The sequence below is a fragment of the Cynara cardunculus genome, assembly GCF_001531365.2.
Source record: "Cynara cardunculus var. scolymus isolate 2C chromosome LG 10, CcrdV1, whole genome shotgun sequence".
NCBI lineage: Eukaryota > Viridiplantae > Streptophyta > Magnoliopsida > Asterales > Asteraceae > Cynara > Cynara cardunculus.
The window spans coordinates 28014663-28026849 of record NC_037537.1 but is presented as its reverse complement, the minus strand read 5'-3'; the positions used below and the strand labels follow the sequence as shown (position 1 = coordinate 28026849).

General features: G+C 32.9%; 1 protein-coding gene across 1 annotated transcript; it reads right to left on the bottom strand.

Annotated features, from left to right (window-relative positions):
- Positions 1-6716: 6716 nt before the first annotated feature.
- On the bottom strand, positions 6717-10099 carry LOC112519670 (disease resistance protein RGA2-like). The gene is made up of 4 exons (XM_025127886.1): positions 7344-10099; positions 7096-7220; positions 6885-7032; positions 6717-6786 (listed from the first exon to the last, which is right to left on the bottom strand). Exons 1-3 carry the CDS (start codon positions 9836-9838, stop codon positions 6899-6901), a joined length of 2754 nt encoding a protein of 917 aa, XP_024983654.1. The 5' UTR covers positions 9839-10099; the 3' UTR covers positions 6717-6786; positions 6885-6898.
- Positions 10100-12187: the final 2088 nt, after the last annotated feature.

Below are 12187 nucleotides of genomic sequence, written 5' to 3'. Positions count from 1 at the left end.
AACATATTTTTCAAATAGTCTATAATTTAAAAAAGATATATCTTTTAAGTTTATATAGTTTTTTGAAAAATATATATTTAATATTTATATCATAATATTTTTTTTAAACTCAGAGTGCTTAACGAAAACCCTGCTTTTTTTTTATTTATAATTATGGATGTTCGAGATAATTTGCAGTCGACTGATTAAAAAAAAACGAGCATTTGCTTAATAAAATAAAGGTAATTATGTATTCTTATGATACAACACTGTTTCGGTCAACATATTTTTCCTTCTTTACCTACTGAACATTTCCTGGCTCTTTCCTTATATGTTATTAAGCTGTCTATTATCAAAATAATATGTTAAAATACAAACCCTAAAGTGCTCGTAAAAAACGACAATCTTAAATTTATATTCAAGAAGGCTTTGTATTAACTTCTTTTCTACGTCGACTTTAATTAGTTTTAAACTTTTTTATAACTAATTAAGTCGAAGTGAACTCATAAAATTGTAAATCTTTACATTTCAAAAGGTGAAACAATGTATACATTAGAAAGGTTTAACTACATTTAAAGATATTTACAATATTTATTTTAGTAAAGAAAAATTATAAATCAAATTTTACATTTACCTTTTAATTAAAAAATATATTTGGCACATATTTACTTCTCATTTTAGGGGCCGTTTACTAAACATTGCTTTGGTAATTTATCGATTCAATTATCTTACTAGGTAAACATAACAAGTACCAAAAATATTACCCAGTAAAAAAAAAAAAAAGACAAGGATTGAGAGTTTACCTGTAAGCACTTACCATCACTTAATTTTAAGAGCTAAGAATATTACCTCATAAGATAGATGAAAGTGGTGACTATTGCTGATAAACGCTTATGCAATACTTATTTGCAAAATGACCCCTTACTTAAAAAATATACCGTTTCATACATTATAAAATAAAAACCATAATTAGTAAATACAGAAAGGATGTTCAAAATTATCATAAATTTCCGGTCTTAATAGTCTATAATAAATATCATTTAAAATAACTAATACGATACTTTATTTTAAAAGTTGTATAAAAAAAAACTTATTAAAAACATACAAAAATATATTATAATATTTTTACATGAAAAGAGTTACAAAATTGAATGTATTTTATAGTTGTGTATGTGTAATATAAAAGTGGAGCGCGTGGGGATGTGAGAGTGGGGGAGGAGATGTGCATGTGAATGTAAATGCAAGTATAGATTGGCATGACATGGCATGCAGTTGTAGTAATCAGTGGAATTCTGAAGTTGCCATGCATGCCATTTTTCCATGCAATTTAGATATATTCACTGCCACTTTTTAACAATTTCTTTCAGACCACCTTCCTATTTCAATTCCTTTTCCATTTTTTTATATACATATATATATATATATATATATATATATATATACATATACATGTTTTATATATAAAATAACCAGTTATAGATCCAAGAAATCAATGGGATGGAGACACGTTGGATGAAACTTAAGGGAAGGAAAGACGAAAGTGAAAATAGAAAATTTAAGCTAGTCAACAAAAGTTTTTGGTTTTTGACTGGGGGTATTTCCCAACAATGCTTGAAGGCTGGATCCTCTCCGGAAACAACACATATTTCCTAATTTCTCTAGTTATTTTCCTAATTTTTTCAAGATTCAACCTCCTTGCCAACAAATAACATGAACTAGCTTTTCATCAACTTCAAGATCTATTCAGCAAGTACAAATTGTACTCATTTTTATGCAAAAGTGTGTGTGTGTGTATATATATATATATAGCAATTAAGAATGGCTGATTCCTTGCTCCATCCCCAGACAGCCAAATTAACAATATCTTGGAGAAAATCTAAAGAGAGCAACGTAACGTAACGTATGAGATAACGAATGAACCGTACGGGAATAAGATTAGTATCGAACAAAAATGGTTGAAAAGTAAATAAAAGAGTTGAAAGTAATTGAGGATATGGAGGTCCTTAAAACATTTGGATTCCTAAATTTAGGTGTGTGAATGTGAAGGTACCTAGAAGAGTATTTGTCTTGTAGAGATATGACGAAATGATGGTGATACAAGTGAGGTCCACACACTCTCTTTCTTCCCCTCTCCATATATTCATTCATAGATCCATTGCAGAAAGACAAATCAATATCTCACTGTCATTTTTTGGACTTTTGATCAAAATTCGTATTGTTTGGGACAATTTGTTTCCCATCTATACACAACTTTATTAATTCACATATGATTACAACTTACACAACTTTATTAATTCACATATGAATATCAACTTTCTTGTACATTTCTTTCCAACATATCTTCTCTCTCTCTCTCTCTCTCTCTATATATATATATATATATATAGAGAGAGAGAGAGTTAAGTGAGGAATGTTATATATATATATATATATATATATGTATATGTATATGTATATATGGTGTGTTTTGGAGGTATTTGTGTTGCAATAGATGTATGCATAGTAGGGTCATTGTCCTTGAAAGAGGTAGAGAAGATGATGGTGATATTATTCTTATATGAAAGAGAATTGAAGGTCCACAGGAAAAAAATTCACTGTTTCTCTTGTGTTTATTAATTAATTTATTTGGTTTGGGTCCACCTATTCTTGTATATATTTTGTCTTTGTGAGTGGTAGGTTGCTTTTGAAGTCTCAACTTCATTGACTGACAAACAACTATACATCCCCCAATCACCAATGCATCTTTGAGATCAACTATAAGGACTAAAAACGTATGTTTCTAAAACTCAAAGGGCTCAAATCTAAATTTCTTTGAGGGGGTCTTTTTGTACACTCATCATACTCCAAGGATTTGATTTGGTTGTTTTTCAAAATCACTGTAAAACATAAATAAAAGCAAATAATAACCAAATTGTTTTGTATTTGTATAAAATGATGTGTAAAATCATCAAAGATAAGGTGAATCCAAGTATCTTATTCGGTAATAGCGATTATATATAAGGATGAAGAGTCTTTCTCAGTAAGTAAAGGTCACGATTCTTACTCTATAAGCTTTTACTGGTACATTATTGCATACAATGCCGTTTTGATGGACTGCAGCCTTACCAGTAACCGTTTACCGGGTAAAAGATAAGGCCGACCCAAGTATTGAGCGAGATGAGTGGTCTCCCAGGGCAACAGAGGCCGAAGGGGAGTCAAGGCTCAAGCCTCTAACATGTAAGAATAGTTATTTAATATGAACAATATCTTCCAGACTCTGACAAATCCAGTCCAACTGCATTTGATTAAGCCCAAAATGTATAAATCCAGTTGGGTCATTTTAGATTGCTTTTGTGTGTGTGTGTGTGTGTGTGTGTGTGTGTGTGTTTAAGAAAGCAAGCATTTGAGTTTTAAAATCAACTGTATCTGCAAGGAATGTTGTCATAGCATACAAGTCAAATACGAGAAGATAAGAGAATAAACACAAATTTACTCGGGATATTGTAGGATCGCATGTAATAATTATCAAAGATTTGGACTACTGATAGAGATCAGATAAACACAGCTAATCACTTATGTTACACTGGACAAAACAAAACTAATAATCAAGTAGGCCTAAGCAAACACTTTAAACAACCATGCTAATATCAACACAAAGTTAAGAATCAGGTCAAACCAAAAACCGGTTCCATATAAAATCGAGCCGCTTCCAAATCGGTTCCTTTAAAACTGGGCCAACCTGTCCCAACCAAAAATCCTAGACCAATTTAGTCCCAGAGGTACCAGACTAGTTTTAAAAAGAATATTCTTTTTAAAATCATTTTTACACAAAAATGTTATACATGTTTTTTTAATTGCTATTTTTAAAACTTAGTATTGAAACACACTTTAAATGATACTTTTAAATAGATAAAATTTTGAAGAACTATAAAGAAAAAAACTTGAAAATCTTGTATAAATAATTTTGAAAAATATGTATTATAAGTTATAAAAAATTCTTCGTACATAATATTGAATTCAAGAAATATTAATAATTCATATAAAACCGTTTCTTCGAGTATTTGTAAACGTAAAATCAATCGGTAATTATTTTAAAATTAATATCATATACCATATTATTTTGCATGACATCAAACATCCTAGGATACACCCTTAATATATAGATTGACATTAATTATGTTGACTATTCTGAGTAATATTGTATGTAATCAATATAAATCAATCGGGTTTTCATCTAAGCTCAGGTTAATGTTTTTCATCACCGTTTTAAACTTTTAGGATTAAAACAAACTTTTTCAAAACTATCAATCTTAGAATCAAAAATCTATGTTGGTTATAGTTTGAGATTTTCTTTTTGTTTTCGAGAAATGAGAGTATTTAAAATTAATGAACTCAAATAAAGAGTCAATAATGTATGATAAAACAAGAGTAGTTTTGAAGTCCTAAATATAAATATAAATTGAACCGTCTCATATGGGCGGTAATGTTTTTCAAGAAGTAGGAGTTCTCTTAGGGGCTGTTTACCAAACGCTTACTCGGGTAAGTGAACACCAAGTCACGTTACCTTACTGGATGAATATGGTAAGGAACAAGAATCTTACCTAATAAGAGCGAGACAAAGACCAAGAGTCTTTATCCGGTAAGTGAAGGTGACGACTCTTACCATGGTAAGCGCTTATTGGGTACATTGTTGCACACGATACCGTTTTGGTGGACTAAAATCTTATCCGATAAGTAAATAATAGTGTTAAATTTTTACCGATAAGCGCTTACCGGGTAAGTGTTTGTTAAACGACCCCTTAGTTAATAACAAGTTAGAAATCTATTACATTCTTAATACAAAAATATAATTCGTAGAGATGGAATAATTAAAACAGTACTTTATACATAAAAAATAGTTTTTTAAATTTTTTTATTAAATTTTTAATAATATAATATATATAAAAAATATGGTACGCTTGTTACCTTTAGATTTATCAATTTTCTTCAAAATTGCTAAAATATGTAAATATGTCGGGCCGAGAGTCGGCCCAGGAACCCTCAGTTATTTTTCTTTTTTCAAATTATAGCCCAAAACCGATTCGACACCCAGCTCCTCGACACGGATTCACCGGAACTGTCACGATTTCACGCAATCACCGGAAATCACGTTCTTTCCGGCGGCCTGTTGGCTGCTGCTCTCTGTCTCTCACGGTCTCGCGGTCTCACCTCTCCTCTCTCTGTAAGTTGAAGATTTCTGGCGCTTAGGTCAGTAATTGACATGCTTGGAATATGCTTACGTTATCTTGAATGATTCTATTGTGTTAATTAGTGATTACAATTTACACATTTACTTTGGAATTGGGAACTTAAACTTTGAGAATTTGAAACGAAGTTTGAGATAAGGTACATAAAACTAAGAGTGATTTGGATGTTGCTAATTTGAATCCTTGGGTGACCATGTGCACTAAGTGTGGTGATTTGAGGAGTGCCTGAAAGGTGTTCGATAAAATGTCTCCGATAAAGATAGTTATTGCACAAAGCCTCAGACGAAGGTGCATCCCTTCATAAATTAACTAGGATAACAATTAACATTAACTTGTTCAGTCGTTTGAAATCCTTCTTGTTGAAAACGTACAGAAAACACAACACTTGGAGTTGGTCACTTTCTGTCTTTCTTGAAGAAATGATACCTTGCGATAGGTATAAGTTGTTTTAAGGTTGCTGGAGGTATATGATTATATGTGATTAATCTGAGTCAATTGTTTGTGTATCGTATCGTATCTTGTGCTTACTCCTTCACGTAACATGCATTCAAAGTTACCTCTTTAGTGTTGTCGTAGAAGATCATGTTGTTCTTGAGGTATATGACTATATGTGATTAAATCCATAGCAAAATATTTTTGTGACCAGTTAATTAGCTACGACGTTATTGCTAAGGATTTGACTTTCAGCTAGGAATTTGCTACGTCGTTGATGTCCAGTTTTGTCATCATAGTTAGAAGTCTGGAAGTCTACGTCTTTTAATTATATACTAGAAGGGTACTCGCGCAATGCAGCGAGATACATCTCAATTTTAATGTTTCGTTTTATTCTGTCTCCGTCGATGTTATAATACGATTTTATGTGGTACCAAAAAAACGATATTGTTTTTATTTTTTGAATAAACTATAAATTTGAAGATATCATAAAATTTTGAAAAAACATATATCGATTTTTGTATCAAATTAAATATTTAAAAGTTCTTGTTTTTTTGTGTGATTTCTTTAATTCTATTTTTTATTATAATTTAATTTAGATTTAATAATGAAGTCATTTATTTTTAGTTTAATAACGTAATTCTTTTATAAAGATAATATTTAGTATTTTGAATTCAATGATTATCTTAAATATATTTTAGATTTTTTATATTTAAAATGAGATAATTATCCATAATTTGATTATGTTTATTTATAGTTAGTTACACAAATTCAAACATGGAGCTTTAATAAGTTGTACATACAGATAATTTACTTGTAATCTTGAATTTTAAGTAATATGCAACAATAAATAGTAATTAATGCATAAAAAATGGTTTTTAAGAGTTTTTGTCAAATGCTTTATAATATAGTATATATAATATATATATAAATTTGTAATTAACATAAATATATAAATTAATAAGTCCAAATTTATATGAAAAAGTGACCCTTAGTGGATGATTACTAAAATGAGCAGCTCAAGATATTGCACCAAAGCATAAAAGCTATCAAACCATGGTTACCTTGTGTCATAATTACTAAAATGACCAGCTCAAGTATTGCACCAAAAATGAAGTTATTTCAGTCTTCATTCTCATCATCTTCAAGCCTTTGGAAAAATGAAGTTATTTTAGTTTCATGACACCAACTTAACTAATAAATTAAAAAGAAGATGAAAGATTTAGAGAGAGAGAGCATGTGTTTTACCATGGAATGGACCATCAGCATATATCAAGATAAGGAATGTGAGAAATTTTAGGCCAATCTTCACCGATCTCCTTTTCACATCTTCTGCTTAGATCTCCACATTCATAAATCCGAAGTTCCTCGAGATTCTCGAGACTTTGCTTCTCATCTGGTAAGGAACATAATCTCTCGCAACAATCTATACACAACTTGGTGAGCATTGGAAGATTACGGGGCAAAGAAACTAATTCCCCACACTCTTCTAAATGTAATACTTGTAGTTTGGGAAGATTGTTGGGCAAAGAAACTAATTGATAATTGAATGATATCTCTAATGTTCTGAGGTTTGGGAGGCTGCTAGGCAATGAAACCAATCGATCAGAGAATAATATTTTTAAACTTTCGAGTTTTGTGAGATCATTAGGCAAAGAAACCATATTCCAACACTCGTGTATGTATAACTCTTGTAAACTCGGAAACCGAATGTTGTCCCCTGATGTGGTATTGTCATCACCATGGAAAGACTTCAAAGTGGCCATGCCCAACAAATTGATGGTCCTAAGGTTGGGTAAGTTCCCAAGTGATGGAATATGTACACAGTTGTTACACCGAGAAAATTTGATTGCAACCAAATTCCTTAAATTGACCATCCAACTTGAAGAAAATGTATTTCCCATATACTTGTGTATTTTCAACTCGTTGAGACTCGAATATGGTTCCAATCCCTCAAGAACCTCTTCATCTTGTGCGAAGGTTTCTAGTCTATTTTCTCTCGTATCGATGTCCGACCAACATAGTCCTAAAACCAACACATTTGTTTTGTATATTAGATTCGCACTCTTGGCCTCCTCTAAGCCTCCAACGTTCTCAAGTCCCAATAATTCCAAATCCCATCCCAGAAGATTTAGATCTCCTAGTTCCCCTATACGGGCTCCATTCTTCTTACCAACAACAAAGCTCGAAAGTCTTCTGAGACCAGTTAGTTCTTTCATACCAACAGGCATGTACCGGAGTGCAGGGCAGCAACTGATGTCCAGTCGTTGAAGATTCCTCATGTATCTCATACTGTTAGGCAACTTACATAAATGTCGACAGAGTCGCAGAACCAACACTTGTAAGTTTTGGAGATAAATAATTGACTCAGGTAGAACTTCTATTTCTGAGCTTGATATCTTCAAGTATCTCAAATGTTTAAGTTTGCAAACTGATTTTGGCAACGTCATACTTTCAACTCGATCCAAGAACAACACCCTTAGATATACATGGTTGAAAATTTGGTCAATGCTGCCTCTATATTCCTTTGCAAATATGAATATTGAACGCAAAGATCTTAGCTTTTCCAAATCTTGGTCCGAAAAGAAAAAATGTGGACATGAAGAACTGAAATGAAGCACCTCATCTGGGGTTATAAACTCCTTCCCTGGCTCTACAACAGAGCAGTCATGTTTCATCACGTATCGTGCTAGGTCATGCATTAGATCGTGCATTTTACAGGTCTGATGCATGTAATTCTCCTTCACATCTGCAAAGAAGGACCTCCAGACCAAACAATTGAAAATTTCTTCCCCAAGCACTTGCAAATCAGCTTCTCCACCAGGTGGAATGAAGCCATTTGCCATCCACAGCTCGATCAATAAGTTTTTATCCATTTCATAGCCTTTAGGAAACAGACAACAATAAGCAAAACATCGTTTTATATGTGGAACCAAATTATCATAGCTCAACTTCAAAGCAGGCAATAGGTCATTTTCTTGTAGGTCCCAAATGTCGTTGTCCTTCACCCGTTGCCAATCACCGGTACTACTTTTTGACCACATTAAGCCACCCAAAGTCTTTAGTGCTAAAGGCAATCCTTTGCATTTATCAACTATCTTCTTTCCAATAGCTTCTAGCTCCTCTATGTTTTGTCCCTCTCTTCCATTTGCAAATGCAAGCTTCTTGAATAACAACCAAGAGTCATTTTCTGATAAACATCCCACTTCATGCTGCCACTCGGGAACCTTAGCCATCATTCGGCTAGTTATCTTGTACCGTGTTGTCACCATAACAATACTGCCTTCGGCTCCACAGCTTAGTGTCTTACTTAATTTGTCCCACTCCGGCCTATCATTTTCTTCGATCCAAACGTCATCCAATACAATCAAAAATCTCTTTCTCCGTAACTTGTCTTGAAGACACACTTGCATCGCATCCAAGAGTGAAAGTCTACACTCACATTTATCTATGGATTCTATGATTTTTCTTATCAACTCCTTGGCTTCGAATCTATGGGAGACATATATCCAATATTTTAACTCGAAATGCTTATTCACCCTTTCATTGTTGTAGACTAATTGAGCTAAAGTAGTCTTTCCCACACCTCCCATACCCCATATAGCATAGACTCGGATGTCATCAACATCTCTGCATATATCTTTGTTGCATACCTTTCGAGTTACCAACTCAATATCTGCATTTCTTCCAAAAATGATGGATGAATGTACGAGTGAGCTAGTTTCCCTATTTGGCATCTCACCCCCAACTCCTGCATCCACGCTTACGGCACTAGGAGTCAAGTTAAACTCAAGTCTATTGGCTGCAATGGCATCCAATTTTCTCCGAATGGTTTTAACTTCATGAGCAGTCCTACTACGGAACATAAGTTGATTATGATCTGAGGAGAAGAAGGCTCTTACCTTGTATTTAATGCCTCGTTTGTGTAGCCTTTGTAGCATAACATTAGTTGAGACCTCGTCCAACACGTTTTCCATCTTTATAGACGCAGATCTAAGACTCTTAAGCCATGTTTCTAAGGCTTTTTGCTTCCTCTGTTTCATCTCTGCATCGTGGAGAACAGCTTGTATCTGATTGAAAGCATCCCTCAGAGTCAAAACATCATCCTCGAGTCTCCGAAGTAGCCCAAACTCTTGGGCGGCTGCAGAAGTCAGTCTTTGCAACACATCCTTCACAAGGGCCGAAAGAGCCACATCTGCCATGATTTTTTCAGGAGACCAGAATCAGAAGTATGTCACTCACAGATTGATCACACCTGTTTTGGAGAATTTAGAGAAAACTCTTCATGATGATCAAGGAGAATTCACAAAAAGAAAGGAAGGGAAGAAATTTGTAAAAGGCAAGTCATCAGAAGCAACCTAACTTATTTGTTTTTTAAGGCTTATAGATGATTACTAGCTCATTTCTTATTCAGTATATATGTGCATGGCCTGCTAATGATTTTTTATTTGCAAATTGTTATGCTTAAGGTGTATTTAAATTGATTCATTTTGTCTGCCAACAGACCTTTTTTTTGTATTTTTCTGTAAGCAAATATCATAGGACAAGAATATTTGCATAAGTTTCCTTAAACTAAATAAAATATTGTTTAGGATAACTTTTTTACTCCAATAAAAAAAAAAACAAAGTAGGAATGCTTGAAATTTTATTGGAGGAAGAATTGTCGTATATGCTTAAGTTGACTTGCTTTCTTCATTTCTTGGTATGTGAGACTTGAGTTTTCCCTGAAACATTTCTTCTAAAGTGATCAATCTGTGAGCTTGAAAGAATCATGGCAGATTCGTTCCTTGTGAGTGATGTGATGTGGAAATTGACTTCTTCCACTATCCAAAAGTATCGGCTACTTCATGCAGTTGAGGATGATGTTGGAGCTCTGAGGTTTACTTTGGAACAGATCCAAGCTGTTCTTGAAGATGCAGAGGTGAAACAGAGGAAGGAAAAGGCTGTGGAAATATGGCTCAAGTGTCTCAATTGAAGCTATGCAGCAAAGGCTACTCATCCAAAGAGGCATAGTATACAGGGTAAGAGCCTTCTTCTTTAATCTTAATCAGCTTAGGTTCCGTATTAGGATCGTTCACAAAGTTAAGGACATTCGGAGAAGGTTGGATGTCATTGCGGCCAACAGATCCAACTTTCACTTGAGTCCCATTACCAAAAGTGTCGACGCTAGGGTTGGTGGTGACAGGAGGAGCATAGAAACAAGCTCGCTCATTCGTTTGTCCAAGACATATGGAAGAGATGCAGAGATGGGGATGATAACTAAGAAGATATGTAGCAAAGATGTGATGTAGTCCGGCATTATGTGGAATTGTGGATGATGTTATTGTTAGGGTGTACGCTATCTGGGGCAAACAGGGGGTAGGAAAGACTAGCCTAGCTCAATTAGTGTACAACGATGAAAACATAAGGGAACATTTCCATTTAAGATCTTGGGTGTATGTCTCCACTGAGTTTGAAATCCACTAAACGATTTGTTGTAGTATGAATGTGATAATCATGTGATATCACTATTATAACATTATTTGTACACTTAATTTGATCATGATTTCAATCGGTTAGGGTTAGACAATCACACATTTATCATAACGATTACTCATGGTTTCGGTAGGTTATGGTTACACTCGATTGATCATGGTTTCAATAGGTTATTGTTACACAATTATCACAAGTGAAGAGAAGAGAGTCGAAACGAACGTGATCAATCCAGGAAAAAAAGGATAATTATAACTAATTAAAATAAAAATTACTTAATTACATTACTGTTCTTATTAATTTATTTATATTTAATATAAGCTAATTCATTAATTAAAGAACTTTGAAGTTATTAGGTTGTTCTTGCGTTTTCGTAAATCACAGGGGTTCTCGTTTGAACCTCCACGTATATATATATATATATATATATATAGGTGTGTTATTATACAACCTCTACCATTTGTACAACCAATACAACCCAAACTCAACCGTCCATTTAATTTGATGAATATGTAATTTCATAGAAATTTTGATTGTTTCCTAATGTAAAGTATTGATCATAATTAATGAACCGTATTCATCTTCCATAAATATTTAAATCATAATAAATGAACTCTTATCATTTCTATAAATATTTCAATTTATTGGGTTACATTGGTTGTACAAATGCAATTGGTTGCATTTGAAACAAACTCTATACATAAATATATATATATATATATATATATATATATAGGGGAGCGATCAAATGCAAACCACTCAATTTGTACAAACCGCATTCAACCAATCATAATTTTTCATTTTGTTCATTTTTTTGTAATTATGAGAGGTTGATTAATCATTTTTATTGTGGAGAGTGTTAATCATAKATATTATCATCTTCATAATTTTAATTTTAGAGAAATACATGAAACAGTTTCATTAATGTTAGAGAAATAGATGAAACAGTTTCATTAAGTATTATAGGAAACAATTTCACAACCATATATAAAACAACTTCATCAAAAAAAGTATTATATGAAACAATTTCACAAGATTAAACAATTTCATGAAAAAATTTCATAAGATTAAACAATGAA

Bases quoted from the DNA above. Each gene is read 5' to 3' on its own strand.
- LOC112519670 (XM_025127886.1), bottom strand. From the start codon at position 9,838: ATGGCAGATGTGGCTCTTTCGGCCCTTGTGAAGGATGTGTTGCAAAGA. The intron at 7,221-7,343 runs GTTTCCGAGTTT...TTCATTGCCTAG, and splicing joins ACATCAGGGGACAACATTCG to CAGCCTCCCAAACCTCAGAA. The intron at 7,033-7,095 runs GTAATCTTCCAA...GTTCCTTACCAG, and splicing joins GGAATTAGTTTCTTTGCCCC to ATGAGAAGCAAAGTCTCGAG.